At 36.9% G+C, this 19,565-nt stretch overlaps 2 protein-coding genes across 2 annotated transcripts; both read right to left on the bottom strand.

The window, feature by feature from the left end:
* Positions 1-5,323: 5,323 nt before the first annotated feature.
* On the bottom strand, positions 5,324-6,262 carry LOC133059114 (olfactory receptor 12D3-like; the record flags this gene model as incomplete). Its single annotated transcript, XM_061146151.1, has 1 exon — positions 5,324-6,262. A coding segment is annotated over exon 1 (939 nt), but the record flags the coding sequence as incomplete, so codon positions are not given.
* An 8,728-nt stretch (positions 6,263-14,990) lies between these two features.
* LOC133059275 (olfactory receptor 12D3-like) lies at positions 14,991-15,947 on the bottom strand. Its single transcript, XM_061146269.1, has one exon. It carries the CDS (start codon positions 15,945-15,947, stop codon positions 14,991-14,993), a length of 957 nt encoding a protein of 318 aa, XP_061002252.1.
* Positions 15,948-19,565: the final 3,618 nt, after the last annotated feature.

Here is a 19,565-nt window from a genome sequence, read left to right as displayed (position 1 = left end):
TCACAACTATGGATAGATCAACTAGACAGAAAATTAACAAGGAAACACAAACTTTAAATGACACAATGGAACAGCTAGACCTAATTGATAACTATAGGACATTTCACCCCAAAACAGTCAACTTCACCTTTTTCTCAAGTGCACACGGAACCTTCTCCAGAACAGATCACATCCTGGGCCATAAATCTAGCCTTGGTTAATTCAAAAAAATTGAAATCATTCCAGTCATCTTTTCTGACCACAGGGCAGTAAGATTAGATCTCAATTACAGGAAAAAAATTATTAAAAATTCAAACATATGGAGTCTAAATAATACACTTCTGAATAACCAACAAATCATAGAAGAAATCAAAAAAGAAATCAAAATATGCATAGAAACAAATGAAAATGAAAACAAAACAACCCCAAACCTATGGGACACTGTAAAAGCAGTGCTAAGGGAAAGGTTCGTAGCATTACAGGCTTACTTCAAGAAACAAGGAAAAAGTCAAATAAATAACCTAACTCTACACCTAAAGCAACTAGAGAAGGAAGAAATAAAGAACCCCAGAGTTAGCAGAAGGAAAGAAATCTTTAAAATTAGGGCAAAAAAATAAATAAATAAAATAAAATTAGGGCAGAAATAAATGCAAAAGAAACTAAGGAGACCATAGCAAAAATCAACAAAGCTAAAAGCTGGTTTTTTGAAAAAATAAACAAAATTGACAAACCGTTAGCAAGACTCATTAAGAAACAAAGGGAGAAGAACCAAATTAACAAAATTAGAAATGAAAATGGAGAGATCACAACAGACAACACTGAAATACAAAGGATCATAGAGACTACTACCAGCAGCTCTATGCCAATAAAATGGACAACTTGGATGAAATGGACAAATTCTTAGAAAAGTATAACTTCCCAAAACTGAACTGGAAAGAAATAGAAGATCTTAACAGACCCATTACAAGCAAGGAAATTGAAACTGTAATCAGAAATCTTCCAGCAAACAAAAGCCCAGGACCAGATGGCTTCACAGCTGAATGCTACCAAAAATTTAGAGAAGAGCTAACACCTATCTTACTCAAACTCTTCCAGAAAATTGCAGAAGAAGGTAAAATTCCAAACTCATTCTATGAGGCCACCATCACCCTAATTCCAAAACCAGACAAAGATGCCACAAAAAAAGAAAACTACAGGCCAATATCACTGATGAACATAGATGAAAACTCCTTAACAAAATTCTAGCAAACAGAATCCAACAACATATTAAAAAAAAATCATACATCATGACCAAGTGGGCTTTATCCCAGGAATGCAAGGATTCTTTAATATCCGCAAATCAATCAATGTAACACACCACATTAACAAATTGAAAGATAAACACCATATGATTATCTCAATAGATTCAGAAAAAGCCTTTGACAAAATTCAACACCCATTTATGATTAAAACTCTCCAGAAAGCAGGAATAGAAGGAACATACCTCAACATAATAAAAGCTATATATGACAAACCCACAGCAAACATTACCCTCAATGGTGAAAAATTGAAAGCATTTTCCCTGAAATCAGGAACAAGACAAGGGTGCCCACTATCACCACTACTATTCAACATAGTGTTAGAAGTTTTGGCCACAGCAATCAGAGCAGAAAAAGAAGGAAAAGGAATCCAGATAGGAAAAGAAGTGAAACTCTCACTGTTTGCAGATGACATGATCCTCTACATAGAAAACCCTAAAGACTCTACCAGAAAATTACTAGAGTTAATCAACGAATATAGTAAAGTTGCACGATATAAAATTAACACACAGAAATCCCTTGCATTCCTATATACTAACAATGAGAAAACAGAAAGAAAAATTAAGGAAACAATACCATTCACCATTGCAACAAAAAGAATAAAATACTTAGGAGTATATCTACCGAAAGAAACAAAAGACCTATACATAGAAAACTATAAAACACTGAAGAAAGAATTCAAAGAGGACACAAACCTCTTTGTGGAGATGGAGAAATATACTGTGTTCATGGATTGGAAGAATCAATATTGTCAAAATGGCTATACTACCCAAAACTATCTATAGATTCAGTGCAATCTCTATCAAGCTACCAATGGTATTTTTCACAGATCTAGAACAAATAATTTCACAATTTGTATGGAAATACAAAAAACCTCAAATAGCCAAAGTAATCTTGAGAAAGAAGAATGGAACTGGAGGAATCAACCTGCCTGACTTCAGACTATACTACAAAGCCACAGTCATCAAGACAGTATGGTACTGGCCCAAAGACAGAAATATAGATCAGTGGAACAGAATAGAAAGCCCAGAGATAAATCCATGAACCTATGGACACCTTATCTTCAACAAAGGAGGCAAGGATATACAATGGAAAAAACACAACCTCTTTAACAAGTGTTGCTGGGAAAACTGGTCAACCACTTGTAAAAGAATGAAACTAGAACACTTTCTAACACCATACACAAAAATAAACTCAAAATGGATTAAAGATCTAAATGTAAGACCAGAAACTATAAAACTCCTAGAGGAGAACATAGGCAAAACTCTCTCTGACATAAATCACAGCAGGATCCTCTATGACCCACCTCCCAGAATACTGGAAATAAAAGCAAAAATAAACAAATGGGACCTAATGAAACTTACAAGCTTTTGCACAACAAAGGAAACTATAAGCAAGGTGAAAAGACAGCCCTCAGATTGGGAGAAAATCATGGCATATGAAGCAACAGACAAAGGATTAATCTCAAAAATATACAAGCAACTCCTGAAGCTCAATTCCAGAAAAATAAATGACCCAATCAAAAAATGGGCCAAAGAACTAAACAGATATTTCTCCAAAGAAGACATACAGATGGCTAACAAACACATGAAAAGATGCTCAACATCACTCATTATCAGAGAAATGCAAATCAAAACCTCAATGAGGTACCATTACACGCCAGTCAGGATGGCTGCTATCCAAAAGTCTACAAGCAATAAATGCTGGAGAGGGTGTGGAGAAAAGGGAACCCTCTTACACTGTTGGTGGGAATGCAAACTAGTACAGCCACTATGGAGAACAGTGTGGAGATCCTTAAAAACCTGGAAATAGAACTGCCATATGACCCAGCAATCCCACTCCTGGGCATACACTCCGAGGAAACCAGATCTGAAAGAGACACATGTACCCCAGTGTTCATCTCAGCACTGTTTATAATAGCCAGGTGATGGAAGCAACCTAGAGGCCCATCAGCAGACGAATGGATAAGAAAGCTATGGTACATATGCACAATGGAATATTACTCAGCCATTAAAAAGAATACATTTGAATCAGTTCAAATGAAATGATGAAACTGGAGCCCATTATACAGAGTGAAGTAAGCCAGAAAGATAAACACCAATACAGTATACTAACGCATATATATGGAATTTAGAAAGATGGTAATGATAACCCTATATGCAAGACAGCAAAAGAGACACAGATGTACAGAACAGACTTTTGGACTCTGTGGGAGAAGGCGAGGGTGGGATGATCTGAGAGAACAGCATTGAAACATGTATATTATCAAGTGTGAAACAGATTGCCAGTCCAGGTTGGATGCATGAGACAAGTGCTCGGGGCTGAAGCACTGGGATGACCCAGAGGGATGGGATGGGGAGGGAGGTGGGAGAGGGGGTCAGGATGGGGAACACATGTAAATCCATGGCTGATTCATGTCAATGTATGGCAAAAACCACTACAATATTGTAAAGTAATTAGTCTCCAATTAATAAAAATAAATGGGATAAAAAAAAAAACAGATCCAAAAAGTTTCAAATAATTTTACAGTTTTGGCAACAGTTTTACACAAACCTTCAAGAGGAGAACTGAAAGTCAGTCAACATATTTAAAATCCTTTTGAAGGAGTCAGAGAGCTAACCAGGCAGTGAGGATTTGCAGGACTAAGATCTGGAAGAGGAGGGCAGTACAGAAAGGAGGGTCCAGCATTTATTTTTTTAACCATTTTTCTCCTTGAGGTACAATAAATCTCCTTGATTTATTGTATTTCAGTTTATTGCAATCTGCAGATATTATGCTTTTTTTTTTTTTTTTTTTACAAATTGAAGATCTATGACAGCCCAGCATTGAGTGAGCCTGTCAACACAATTTTCCAAAGAGCATTTGCACACTTTGAATCTCCTGTCACATTTTGGTAATTCTCACAATATTTCAAACTTTTCTAGTGTTATTATATTCATATGGTTTTCTGCAATCAGTGATCTTTGATGCTATTACCACAGCTCACTGAAGATTCAGATGATGGTGAGGATTTTTTAGCAATAAAGTATTTTTAATGAAGGTACATACTTTATTTTTAGACATAATTCTATTGTACATTTAATAGATTACACACTATGGTATGAACATATGCACTGGGGAAAAAAGTATTCATGTGACTTGCTTTATTACCACATCTGCTTTAGGGCTTGAAACAAACCGGCAGCATCTCTGAGGTATGCCTGTACTGGCATATTCTGAAAAGAAGTCATAAGAAAATATTTGAGAAGATTTCATTTATCTTAACATTAATGATTATTTCAACATCACTAGTATCCTGTGGACCACTACGCTTAGACTGTTATACCTTTCTGGTAATTTTATAAAGGATCAAATATAATACAGTTTCTCTTTTAGACAAATGCTCTCTATTCATCCTAGATTTTACTTCTAATTAACATTTAGAATGTCTTTTTCACCTGCCATTTCCTGCCATACTTGTATGTTTATATTCTTATCTGATTCTTTTTAGTTATGTATAAATTCCATAATGGTGAAGCTATTTTTTTTATTATTGCTCTTATTACCAGAAAAATTGAATAAAACTGCAGGAGTTGGTGATGGACAGGGAGGCCTAGCATGCTACGATTCATGGTGTGGCAAAGAGTCAGACACAACTGACCGACTGAATTGAACTGAACTGAGAGAGAATAAATTGTCACAAATGAAGTTGTCTTTGAAAGTAAAGCCTGCATACTAATCTCGATTAGTTTTTTAATATATTGTTCTATGCATAAAGAGGATTAGTTAGTAAGAAGGAAAACTCAATTCAAAACAATTTTATTATGTAAAAAGCAAATAAAAACCTTTATCACACCCTTGCTCTATTCATAGCCTAATTCTACACTATAGACATTTCTTGGTGTTAACATAAATAAGTAAAAATTACTGATCATCCTTGATGGCTCTCATCTCCCTACCATTTCTGAAATGAAAAAAGAATTCAAGAAATGTATCAAATTTATTAAATGTGAGAAAATGAAAGTCATAAAAAGCAGTTTTTATTTATTCCTGTGTGGCCAATGATTTTCTTTAGTCAGCTTCAGTTTCCTCCCAAAGACGCTCTTCAAAGCCAACTTTACTTCCTTATTCCTAAGGGTGTATATCAGTGGATTCAGCAGTGAAGTGACAGTGGTGTGTATGACAGCCACATACCGTCCCTGTGATACAGATGTGGCAGAGGCAGGGGGGATATAGGTGAGCCCCACAGTTCCATAAAACAGAGATACAACCATGAAATGAGAGGCACATGTAGAAAGAGCCTTGTGGAGTCCACGGCAGGTCTGGTTCTTGAACAGAAGGAAGCTGATAATATACAAGTAGGAGAGGAAAGTGAGAAAGCATGCTGCCATAGCTAAGCTGCCAGTGACAATAAAAATGAGCCACTGATTGAGCCAAATGTCACCACAAGCTAACTCTAAGAGGGGCTTCACATCGCAGAAGAAGTAGTTGAGTTTCAGAGAGTGGCAAAAGTTCAGACGTGCAGTCATGACAGAATGCATCAGAGCATAAAAGAAGCTGGTGATCCAGGCCACAGTTGCCAGGAGAATACACACCTTGAGGTTCATGATAACAGTGTAGCGAAGTGGATAACAGATGGCCACAAATCGGTCAAAACCCATAATGGCCAGCAAGATGGACTCAGTGCAGCCCAAAAAGTGGAAGAAGTGTAGCTGAGTGATGCAGCCCAGGAAAGATATGGCCTTGTGAGCAGACAGGAGGTTTGCCATTAGTATGGGCAATGTCACTGAAGAATAGCAGATATCCAGACAAGAAAGATTTCCCAGGAAAAAATACATAGGGGTGTAGAGCCTTGGCTCTGAGATGACAACCACTAATATGGACCCATTTCCAAACAGGTCGATCATGTATATAATCAGGAGGGTCATAAAGAGAACAGGCTGCAGCTCCTGAGTGGAGGTCAGTTCCAGCAGGAGAAACTCATTCACTGTAGTAACGTTCTCCATTGCTCTGAGAAGGAGTAATAACAATGGCATTAGTAAAGCTGCTCTAGTAGACTGCATGGGTTAAATGAAGCAAGTTCATCATCTGAAAGTATATAAGGATGATCTATGGTGAGTAAAATAATTAGAAATGCTAGAATTAAATTCACTTGCAACATAATTAAGGACAGAAATATATGATAAATTCTGAGTCAGTGTGATATATGTGATACATAGAACTAAGAAGCATATTTAGGATGCTGAGTTAAACCTATAAAGCAACTCATAAAGAATAAGAGCAGATATTTAGTGAATACAGTAAAAGGACAGGACTCAGTTTTAGCCTCATTGTAGCATTAAAATTAGTGTATCTAAAAAGAGTCTTGTCAGATGTATTTGTAAAAATTTAAATATTTTTAAGTGGACATAGTAGGCACAATTCTCATTTCTGGTAGAAGTAGAAACTTAGCAGTAGTCCTAAATATCTGCTTAAAAAAATAAGAGTAGGTTCTTCACAACCTAAACTTTCATGAAACTAGAAAAAAAAAATTTGTAAACCCCAAAACTTCAAGTCATGTGTAGGCAGAGGAAACACAAATCAGCAGAATTGGTGTCAGCATCAGAAGAGGGCATCGCAGCAACAGGGCTATTTATGCAGGAAAATCCCAAAGTACTAAGAAGTTTTAGTAGCAAAAGAATACTGAAAACATATGATCCAGCAATTCCACTCCTGGGCATACACACCAAAGAAACCAGAACTGAAAGGGACACATGTACCCCAATGGTCATCTCAGCACTGTTTATAATAGACAAGACATAGAAGCAACCTAGATGCCCATCAGCAGATGAATGGATAAGAAAGCTGTGGTACGTATACACAATGGAATATTACTCAGCCATTAAAAAGAATACATTTGAATCAGTTCTAATGAGATGATGAAACTGGAGCCCATTATACAGAGTGAAGTAAGCCAGAAAGATAAACACCAATACAGTATACTAATGCATATATATGGAATTTAGAAAGATGGTAACGATAACCCTATATGCAAGACAGCAAAAGAGAAACAGATGTATAGACCAGACTTTTGGACTATGTGGGAGAAGGCGAGGGTGGGATGATCTGAGAGAACAGCATTGAAACATGTATATTATCAAGTGTGAAACAGATTGCCAGTCCAGGTTGGATGCATGAGACAAGTGCTCAGGGCTGGTGCACTGGGATGACCCAGAGGGATGGGATGGGGAGGGAGGTGGGAGGGGGGGTCAGGATGGGGAACACATGTAAATCCATGGCTGATTTATGTCAATGTATGGCAAAAACCACTACAATATTGTAAAGTAATTAGCCTCCAACTAATAAAAATAAATGAAAAAAAAAAAAAAAGAATACTGAAAACAGCAGAAAATTATCAGTCTCAGAAAGAGAATGCCTCACATTGACAGTGAATTTCTCCAGAATACCAGGGAGTGTGCATGTAATGCACAAGTCAGTATGCATGTAATGATGAAGAGAAAAGTATGTTACCACAAAGACAGTAAAAATGTTGCAACTGAAGAGAGGACCAATGAGCCAAGAATCTGGGGAAAACACCCTATCCCCCATGCCATAATAACCTCCTGATAACTTGCCCCCCAAATCCAACTTGTTCATATATAAACAATAAATAGATAAACTTCTGTATCTACATGAAAGTATGATAAGAAAAAAAAAAAAGAAAAATAGAAAATCATGATTTCTTACCAGAAAGAAATATTTGTTGTGAAACAGAAAAATGGCAGCACAGCACTCCAAATGAAGCCACTAAAACTATAACATACTTTTTAGTGAGGAAAAAATATACAAATATTCAAAACAGAAATTAAAATTAAAATTCAATGATATACTATTTTGACAAAGATTAAAATGTTTGCAACATTTATTTTCTTGAAGGTGGTGAAATACACACAGATGGGGATGTCAATTGGTTTAATCTCTAGCAGACATTTTAGTAATAATGGATGTGAGAGTCAGACCATAAAGAATGCTGAGCACCAAAGAACTGCTGCTTTTGAGTTATAGTGCTAGAAATGACTCTTGAAAGTCCCCTGGACAGCAAGATTAAACCAGTTGATCCTAAAGAAAATCAACCCTGGATTTTGTTGGAAGGACTGATGCTAAAGCTGAAGGTCCAGTACTTTAGCCACCTGATGAGAAGAGCCAACTCAAGGGAAAAGACTCTGATGCTGGGGAAGATTGAAGGCAAAAGGAGAAGCAGGTGACAGAGGATGAAATCGTGAGACAGCATCACCAACTCAATGGACATGAATTTGAGCAAACTCCAGGAGATAGTGAAGGACAGAGAAACCTGATGTGCTGCAGTCCATGGGTCACAAAGAGTTAGACACAACTTAGTGACTAAACAACAACAAAATTACACAAAATATCACTCCTTAATCATTTTAGATGTTCCTATTTTAGCATTTTAGAGTTTATCACTTTTATTGTATCTGTATGTTGGCGATGCCGTAAAATGGCCTGCTCATTTATTCCCAAATTCATGTTCAGTGAACCACATTAACAGCTTGCAGTTGGTCATGGTGGAAGTATTTATGCCAAGGAATTGGTAAATTCTAAAAATTATAAGCATGGTTTATGGTTTTTTGATTGTCTAGACTTAAGAAAGTGGTGGAAATGATGCAGATTAAACTTAGAAGTGTGTCATATTTGTAGCCATTATATTGTGAATAACACAAAGATGGAGGAACATTTCTTCCGGTATTCAAAAAGTTTTGTACTTCAGGAAAACTGACCAATGAGAGAAATCCAGGCATATAACTTCCTTGATTCACTTTTGTCTTAATTATTAACATAAACATATCAAACCCTAATGGATTCATCAATGATGCAAGAGATTCCTTTGTTGAATTGACATGCACAGAATGCTAATATTGATTTTTGCTAAATACTTGCTGAAATTCAACTATATTTGAATTCACACCATAGCTGAAATTCAACTTCTATTTGATCAAGTTACAATGTATTCAAGGACTTACTTACAACCGTCAAGTCCATTCACCCTCATACACTCCTGGATAACCATTTCAAACCTCCAGCCAACCTTCTTCTCCATATTGACTGTCCAATGCTGACCTTGCTTCCTTGTCTATAAGAAATTTGAAGCAATTGAAAACAACTTCCAGACTCACTATCATTTGTGTCTATATTATTAGAAAGTGATTGTACTTTCTTTTTAATTTATTTTTAACAGAGGATAATTGCTTTATAATGGTGTGTTAGTTTCTGTCATATAACAACATGAATCATACAGATATCCTCTCCCTCAAGAGTCTTGCTCCCTGCCCAATCTGTGCTTTTTTAAAGCCAAAGCTCTTGCTTGTGTTTTCAATGATACCCATTTGCTTAATCAGGTGTGCACTCCCACAGTACCATTCTCTCTTCCATAATTATTTTTCCTTTCTCTAATGTAACATTCTCTTCAGCAAAGGAACAGGCTATTATTTCTTCTATCATAAAAAATTTTTAAAGTCTTCCTTTCTCTCTGTTTTTCTTCACTGTCCATTTTCCCTGATCTTTACATCAAAGCTTCTCACAAACAATGTCTAAATTGATGGTCTCCACTCTTATTCTTTCCTCTCTCTCTTCAACCTACCTCATTAGACCTTTACTTCAAAATTTCTAGTTGTTGGATCAATTACGAAATGCATACACACAGAATCTTACCACTTATTTTCACTTCTTTAGCTATCAAGTGAGTCCATGTCATGTCTTAGTTATTTTTATTAACAGTTCTAGTATTATTATTAATAGCTTCTTGCTTCTAACCTTGCCTGTAAATCACCTTCCATCATCATGCTTTTTGTTATAACCCTCCCACCACACTTCAGCTCAGATTGTAAATTCAAACTTATTTATTCATTGCCACAGCACACAGCTTGTGTGATCTTAGTCACACAGAGTTCCAGAGATGGATCCTGGACACTTGGCATGAAAGTGTGGAGTCCTAACCACTGGACCACCAGGAAATTCTCCATAAACTCAAATTCTAAGAAAGACTACAACCTCTGTAATGTATTTTTCTGTTTACTCTTCCAGCCTAATTTCCTCCCTTTCTCCCCTGAGTTCAATCAGTCAAGTCACACTGGTCTCTTTGCTGTTCCCCTTTGCTCTTCCCCGTGATTAGCTATCTGACAAAAGCCCTAACTTCATTTCAATCTTACCTCAAATGGTATTTATTCAATGAGACCCACTCTGATCATCCTATTGGTGCCCTCGTACACTCCATACCCCCTTCACTCTCCTTCATTTCCCCATGACATATAACACCTTCTGAAATCCCATATCATTTATCTATTTACTGTCTTTATTGTGTATTACCTGCTCCCCTAGTTGGATATAATCTTTACAAAGTCAGTGTATTGTCTCTTAATGATGCCTTCTGAGAATCTATAACAGTACCTGGCACACAACACATATTTGTTCATTGTTAAATCAATCTTTCTAGTCTCCTTTCATGAGGAATTAACTTAGCTGATTTCCCTTTGCAGAAAACTCATAGGAAGTCTCTTTGTTTTTTCAAGACAACTTATTTTTGCCCCACTTACCCAGTTTGGTTTAATTTGATTTCCTGTGGTATAGGTTCAACCAGGAGTTGTCATGAAGAAAAATGTTACCCTCATAATGAAATAATGGCCTCTCCCTCATATTATTATGTGAACAGGAGTGAAATTTTCTCCTGTAGTGTTACCATCTGTCCCCTCTTATGTTTGGAACCACCGGAAGTATGGCTGGAATCTGCTGTTCTCGTCCAACTCACATACCAAACACCAGGAACCCTCTTCTTTATAAACCCTCCTGCTTATATGATTTCTTTAAAAAAGCACACACAGCATACTGAGAATTTAATTACTTTTCCCCAAATAGCAATGATGAAGACTTTGGGGACTTTAGGTATCTTACTAGTAATTAAAGTATATTGTAAAATTGTCTATAGGGGCAAAATAAGAACAATACCATTATTATCATTTTCCACAAAATAGTACTACCATTATAATTTTCCATAATATTAAATCCTTATAACTGGTAATGTTGAAATTTTTTATTATTGCTGTTGTTTTTGTTGTTGAATTTAAATGATGTTAATGTGAACTTCATTACATAATTACATAAATTTAAATAGCATACACTTAGAGGAATAAAAGAAGCAATTGTTCAAAAAAGAGTGAAATCTTAAAAAAGCATATCTAAAAGTTTTGCTTTAAAAAATTTATTTATTTATTTATTTTGTCTGCTCTGGGTCTTCATTGCTGCATGAGATTTTCTCTAGTTGCAGTGAGTGGGGCCCACTCTCTAGTTGCGGTGCGTGGGCTTCTCATTGCAGTGGCTTCTCTTGTTGCGGAGCACTAGCTCTAACACACATGAGCTTCACTAGTTTCAGTACTTGCACTCAGTAGATGTGGTTCTTGGGCTCTAGAGCAGAGGCTCAATAGTTGTGCGCCTGGGATTACTTGCTCTGAGCATTTGGATTTTCCTGGATCGGGGATTGAATCTGTGTCTCCTGCATTAGCAAGCAGGTTCTTTTACTCTGAGCCACCAGGGAAGACCTTAAAAGTTTTGTTTTTTATCTCCTTCTGTAAAATGTCATCATAGCCACTGTAATCAATTGACAATAATATCAAGTGATTCATTTTTTTCTAATCATTCTGCATTTATTTTGCTACCACACAAATTTCAGCCAGCTTTCTTGGTGAAGAGATTTACAGAAATTCAGCCATGAAAATTATTATTTAAATCTACAAATAAAGCATCCAGTGCTAATATGGCTGTTATTAAGTCAGTGTTAATACCAGTGTTAATAACATGGTTGGATTAATCAGTATTCCTCTCTTATCTTCTAAAACTTTCCTGAAAGAAAAAAGGAGAGAAAGAAGTATAAATCCAAACTTTATTTCAAAACAAGATTTAGAAAAAGTCTGAATCCCAGAACAATAAAATAGAAATAAATATTCAGAAAACAGTGGAGGCAAGAGAAGGGAGTAGAAAGATGTTAAGAAAGGAAGCCCATTTCTGCAAAACTAAGAAAAAGCTGCCAAATTTCTCTTTTTAAAGTAAGTAGCACAGGTTAAGATATGAACCAGACAGCAGCAGGAAATTTTCTTGACTTTGTTTGGTTCCTAGAGCAGAGCAGTCAGTGTGGACTAAAAGAAGTAAGCCGAATCAGAAGTTATTTCCAGTTGGGGGTGGTGATATAGAGAATAATTCTGCATTTTTGAAGGATATTGTCTGATACTAAAGCTGTGAGAAGAGACCTAGAGCTGCACATCTCAGTTATTTTACAAAGGGAGAAATCACCTCACTTCAAAAGTGGGATCAAAAATTCTACAGGCCAAGTCTGATGCATGAGACAGGGCACTCAGGGCCAGTGCACTGAGATGACCCTGAGGGATGGGATGGCGAGGGAGGTAGGAGAGGGGTTCAGAATGGGGGACACATGAACACCCATGGCTGATTCATGTCAATGCATGGCAAAAGCTACTACAATATTGTAAACTAATTAGCACCCAATTAAAATAAATTAATTAATTTTTAAAAATAAAAAAATTGCTACAGCTAAACTTATGCTTTTGGCAACAGCAGGTTGCACTGCTTTATATAACCCTCAGGTTGGGAACAAAAGGTTGGTCAATGTATCAAAAATCCTTCTGAAGGAGTCAGAGAGGCATTGAGGATTTTCAGGACCAAGATCCAGAAGAAGAGGGCAGTATAGGAAGGAGAGTCCAGCATTTTTCACCATTTTTCTACTTGAGATACCTACATACTTTGATTTATTGTTGTTTTTTTTTTAATTGCACTCCATGGATACTGTGGTTTTTTGTTGTTGTTACAAAATTGTAATGTTGTTACAACATTGAAGGTCTGTGGCAACTTGGCACAAGGTCTAACTAAGCAAGCCTGTCAGCTCCCATTTTCCCAACAGCACTTTGAATCTCCTGTCACATTTTGATGATTCTCTCAGTATTTCAAACTTTTCCAGTACTTTATATTTGTTATGGTGACCTGTGATCAGTGATATTTGTTGTTATTACTATAGCTCACTGAGGAGTTCAAATGATAGCTTTTTTTTAGCAATGAAGTATTTTTAATTAAGGTACATACATGGTTTTTTAGACATAATGCTATTGACACTTACTAGATTACAGTATAGTGTACACATAACTTTTACACGCACCGGGAACCAAGTATTCGTGTGACCTCCTTTACTGTCATGTCATCTTTATGGTGGTGGTCTGGAAACCCACAGTATCTCTGAGGTCTGCCTGTATTGGCATATTCTGAAAAGAAATCAGAAGAAAATACTTGAGAATTTTTCCTTTATCTTAATATTAATGATTGTCTGTACATCACTAAGATCTTGTGGACCAACACATTTAAACTGTTATACCTTGTGGTGATCTTGTGTGTGTGCCCTTTTAAGTCATTTCAGTCATGTCCCACTCTTTGCAAATCTATGGACTGTAGCTCACCAGGCTCCTCTGCTCATGGAATTCTCCAGGCAAGAATATTGGAGTGGGTAGCCATTCCCTTCTCTAGGGGATCTTCTTGACCCAGGGATCGAATCCTGGTCTCCTGCATTGCAGGCAGATTGCTTACTATCTGAGCTATCGGGGAAGCCCAATTACTAGGAAGGAGAACTCAATTCAAAACATTACTATGGTGAGAAAAACAAATCAAAACCTTTATCACACCCTTCTCTGTTCATAGCCTGATTTTTCTACACTATTGACATATCTTGGTGTTAACATAAGTACATAAAAATTAATGATCATCCTTGATGCCTCTCATCTTCCTACCACATAGCTATCAGTAAATAATGAAAGTTGAGAGTTCAAAATACATCCAGAATCTAACTGCTTCTCTTATACCCACCATTATTACCCTTGTCTAGGCTGCCATCAATTCTCATCCAAAAGACTATAAGGAAATCCTAATTTCATCCTTGCTCCCCTACTCTCTGTTCTCAACACAGTAACATTGTAATTCTTTCACCACAGAAGTCAAGTCAGTTCTTGGCTCAAATGCCCTGTATCATACTAATCACCTAGAGGAAGTGCTGAAAGCTTTCAGCCAAATAACAGAATGCCCATAACATGACTATCATCAACTTTCTGCCCTTATCTCCTGCCACCTGCTTCATTACTCACTGAGCTCCAGACACATGGGACCTCTTACTGGAACAACACTCTATACCAACACTCTTTCATTCTCTGTCATTTCTACATAAAAAGCTTTATTGTCACATACTTGCATGACTCACTTCCCTACTTCCTTTGGCATTCTGCTCAAATGTCATTTCTTAAAGAAGATTTCATAGACCCAATCTTACAAAAGAGTGCCCATTGGCACATGTTCATTCTTCATTATATTCCATGTGTTTTATCTTCTGAAAGATATATGCATTAACTTGTTCATCTTATCTTTGCAAATGTTTTCAAATGAAAAAGATCCATGTCCTCATGTCAGGTATTCATAGATCTTTTCCAGGGTAGTATCCTCTGCAAACTGAACACTGCTTGCTGAAAAACATATTTCAAGTGAATGAATGACTAATGAGTAATTGGAATCATACATGTGAAGAACACAGTTACAAATGGAACAAATTTCTGATAGGAAAAGAAAATTCAAGACATGTGTCAAAAGTATTAAAATGAGAAATAAATGTCACAAGCATAAAATGGAGTTTTGATTTTTTTTCTAGTACTGCCAATGATTTTCTTTAGGCAGCTTCAGTTTCCTCCCAAAGACTCTGCTCAGAGCCAACTTCACTTCCTTATTCCTAAGGGTGTATATCAGTGGATTCAGCAGTGAAGTGACAGTCGTGTGTATGACAGCCACATAGCGCTCCTGTATCACAGAGGTAGCAGAGGTTGGGGAAATGTAGGTGAGCCCCACAGTTCCATAAAACAGAGATACCACCATGAAATGGGAGGCACATGTGGACAGAGCCTTGTGGAGCCCACGGCAGGTATGGTTCTTGAGCAGAAGGAAGCTGATGATATACAAGTAGGAGAGGAAAGTGAGGAAGCATGCTGCCATAGCTAAGCTGCCAGTGACAATAAAAATGAGCCACTGATTGAGCCGAATGTCACCACAAGCCAACTCCAAGAGGGGCTTCACATCACAAAAGAAGTGATTGAGTTTCAGAGAGTGGCAAAAGTTCAGACGTGCAGTCATGACAGAATGCGTCAGAGCATAAAAGAAGCTGGTGATCCAGGCCATGGCTGCCAAGAGAATACACACTGTAAGGTTCATGATAACAGAGTAGCGAAGTGGATAACAGATGGCCACAAATCGGTCAAAACCCATAATGGCCAGCAAGATGGACTCAGTGCAGCCCAAAAAGTGGAAGAAGTGTAGCTGAGTGATGCAGCCCAGGAAAGATATGGCCTTGTGAGCAGACAGGAGGTTTGCCATTAGTATGGGCAATGTCACTGAAGAATAGCAGATATCCAGACAAGAAAGATTTCCCAGGAAAAAATACATAGGGGTGTAGAGCCTTGGCTCCGTGATGACAACCACTAATATGGACCCGTTTCCAAACAGGTCGATCATGTATATAATCAGGAGGGTCATAAAGAGAACAGGCTGCAGCTCCTGAGTGGAGGTCAGTTCCAGCAGGAGAAACTCATTCACTGTAGTAACGTTCTCCATTGCTCTGAGAAGGAGTGATAACAATGGCATTAGTAAAGCTGCTCTAGTAGACCATATGGATTAAATGAAGCAAGTTCATCATCTGAAAGTATATAAGGATGATCTATGGTGAGTAAAATGGTTAGAAATGCTAGAATTAAATTCACTTGCAACATAATTAAGGACAGAAATATATGATAAATTCTGAGTCAGTGTGATATATGTGATACATAAAACTAAGCAGCGTATTTAGGATGCTGAGTTAAACCTATAAAGCAGCTCATATAGAGTAAAGGCAGATATTCAGTGAATACAGTAAAGGAACAGGACTCAGTTTTAACCTCATTGCAGCGTTAAAATTAATGTGTCTAAGAAGAGTCTTGTCAGATGTATTTATAAAAATTTATTTCTGGGTACAGATAGAAGCTTAGCAATAGTCCTAAATATCCTCTTTTAAAAAAGAGTAGGTTCTCCACAACCTAAACCTTCGTAAAACTAGAAGACATTTTTTAAAATCCACAAACTTCAAATCATGTGTAGGCAGAGGGAATACACATCAGCAGAATCGGTGTCAGTGTCAAAAGAGGGCATCACAGCAACAGGGCTATTTATGCAGGAAAATCCCCAAATACCAAGCTGTTTAACAGCAAGAGAATAGTGAAAACAGCAAAAAAATTCAGTCTCAGAAAAGAGTACCTCACACTGAGAGTGAATTTCTGTAGAATATCAGAAAAGAGCAAGTCAGTGTGCTTGTAATGATGGAATGAGGAGAAAAGTACATTACTACAGAGGCAGTAAGAATGTTGGAGTACAAGAGGGGACCAATGAGCCAAGAATCTGGGGGAAATATCCTATCCCTTTTCCCATAAACCACCTGCTGATAACTTGTCCCCAAATTCAACCTTGTTCATAGATAAACAATAAATATGAAAACTTCTGCATCTACATGAAAGCACAATAAGAAAAAAACAGATAAATAGAAAATCATGATTTCTTAATCAAATATATTTCTTCTGAAAAAAATATTTGAAGTGAAATAGAAAACATCAGCACAACATTCCTAAGCTACTAAAGCTATAACATAATTTTTAATGAAAAAATATACAAATATTCAAAGCAGAATTTCAAATTAAAACACAGTGATATACTATTTCGATGAAGTACATCATGAGAAACACTGGGCTAGAAGAAGCACAAGCTGGAATCAAGATTGCTGGGGAGAAATATCAGTAACCTCAGATATGCAGATGACACCACCCTTATGGCAGAAAGTGAAGAGGAACTAAAAAGCCTCTTGATGAAAGTGAAAGAGGAGAGTGAAAAAGTTGGCTTAAAGCTCAACATTCAGAAAACTAAGATCATGGCATCTGGTCCCATCACTTCATGGCAAATAGATGGGGAAACAGTGGAAGCAGTGTCAGACTTTATTTTTGGGGGCTCCAAAATCACTGCAGATGGTGATTGTAGCCATGATATTAACATACACTTGCTTCTTGGAAGAAAAGCTATGACAAACCTAGACAGCGTGTTATAAAGAAGAGACATTACTTTGCCAACAAAGGTCCATATAGTCAAATCTATGGTTTTTCCAGTAGTCATGTATGGATGTGACAGTTGGCCTGTGAGTGCCAAAAAATTGATGCTTTTGAACTGTGGTGTTGGAGAAGACTCTTGAGAGTCCCTTGGACTGCAAGGAGATCAAACCAGTCAGTCCTAAAGGAGATCAGTCCTGGGTGTTCATTGGAAGGACTGATGTTGAAGCTGAAACTCCAATACTTTGGCCACCTCATGCGAAGAGTTGACTCATTGGAAAAGAGCCTGACGCTGGGAGGGATTGAGGGCAGGAGGAGAAGGGGACGACAGAGGATGAGATGGTTGGATGGCATCACTGACTCGATGGACATGAGTTTGAGTATACTCCAGGAGTTGGTGATGGACAGGGAGGCCTGGTGTGCTGCAATTCATGGGGTCGCAAAGAGTCAGACACAACTGAGCGACTGAACTTAACTGAAAATGTTTGAGACGTTATATTTGCCTGAGGGTGGTAAAATACACACAGATGGGGGTGTCAGTTGATTTAATCTCTAACATATATTTTAGCAATAACTATTAAAAATATCACACTCAAAGCAATTCCACTTTCTAGCTTGTCCTTCAGATGTGTTTGCTAATGTAAAAAATTATGTATTTGCCATGATATTTATTTAAGCATTGCCATACGAAAGATTACAAACAAACTAAATGACCATAGAGGACTAGTTAAATAATTTTCAGTACATAGGAAATAGTAAAACGAGGCAGCTCTTTATATACTGTTTTTCATCTCTTGCACAAAAAAACACTCACAAGTATTCAGGTAGAAATGCATATGTGCTGCTATATCAACTTCATACAAAAATGAATGATTAAAAAGATTAAGAAAACCAAAGCTTTTCCAACTAAAAAATTGTGCAGTAAACCCACTTGCTCCACCCTATAATTTTGACAAATTGTATTCAAAGAGATTCCCCAGCTACTCTCACTCACCCTTTCTAACGGTCTCAATTTCCTTCTATAAAACACACACACATACACAAAACACCAGAAAAAAAAAAAAAAAAGCCACACGTTTGTACATATACAAAAACAAAAACCTTCCTTCTTACCTATTCTCTTATGTTCTACTTACTGACTGTGGCAATTTACCCTATTCTTTACTCCTCTGCGTACATACCTTGGAAAAAACATATGGTTTTGGTGCATAAGGAAACCCAAGAATCAGGGCTATAATATGTTGATTATCTCTTTGTATAAAATTATCAGAAACAGTTAAGCTGCTCAGAGTCTTATATGACAAATGTCATATACCTAAGAGTAAATATAAATCACAGAGGACTTGCCTTTCATTCCCATTCTAAGCACAGAAAAAGCACATTGAATCCCCTCTGAACTCTCCCTAGAGATGTTCCAAGCATAGATGTCTAGGGATCTCTTCTCAAAGGGTTATTCTCCCTACTTTAATCTTTCAATAAATAGTTATTTTGTTTTTTTAATCTATTTGGTAGAACATTTTGCTACATTTAACTAGAAAAGGATATTATGCTGAGCCAGTGATTTCCATCGAAAGATTAAAGAAAGAGTAAGTATGACAATTTATAAACAATACAGCTCTTATCATTGGAAACTCTTAACAGCTTGTGGATCCAAAGTTTGTCATTGTTTAGAGAAATATATTAAGAAATTAAAAGATGATAAAGTTTAAATTGAAACATTTTGACAAGACAAGATGATTGATTTAACTTGAGAAACATCAGAGAAAAAGAAAACAACAACAAAATAAGGGCTTTATAGCCACCAAAATGAAAATGAAGTACCTTGTTAGACTCAAAATGGATCCTGTCTATAAATGGAAGAGAAATTGACAGATTTTTCTTATAATCTGCCTTAGCCAAAAACTTCTTAATAATGATTATTTATAGATGCATACAGCAAAATTCTCAGACTCTGGAACAAGATCTCCTGGAGTTAGAATCCTGGCTCTGCTCGCAGTATGACTATAGTTAAGTTACTTTTCCTTTCTGGTCTCTGGTGATCCTCTTCTGTAAACAGATGATGAAACTAATCTGCTTTGATTGATGTGATGACTAAGATTAAATAAAA

This window comes from Dama dama, chromosome 7, assembly GCF_033118175.1.
Source record: "Dama dama isolate Ldn47 chromosome 7, ASM3311817v1, whole genome shotgun sequence".
In the NCBI taxonomy this organism is placed as follows: Eukaryota; Metazoa; Chordata; class Mammalia; order Artiodactyla; family Cervidae; genus Dama; species Dama dama.
This window is presented reverse-complemented; position numbering and strand designations above follow the sequence as displayed.

Coding starts and splice junctions, on each gene's coding strand:
- LOC133059275 (XM_061146269.1), bottom strand. CDS start 15,947: ATGGAGAACGTTACTACAGTGAATGAGTTTCTCCTGCTGGAACTGACC.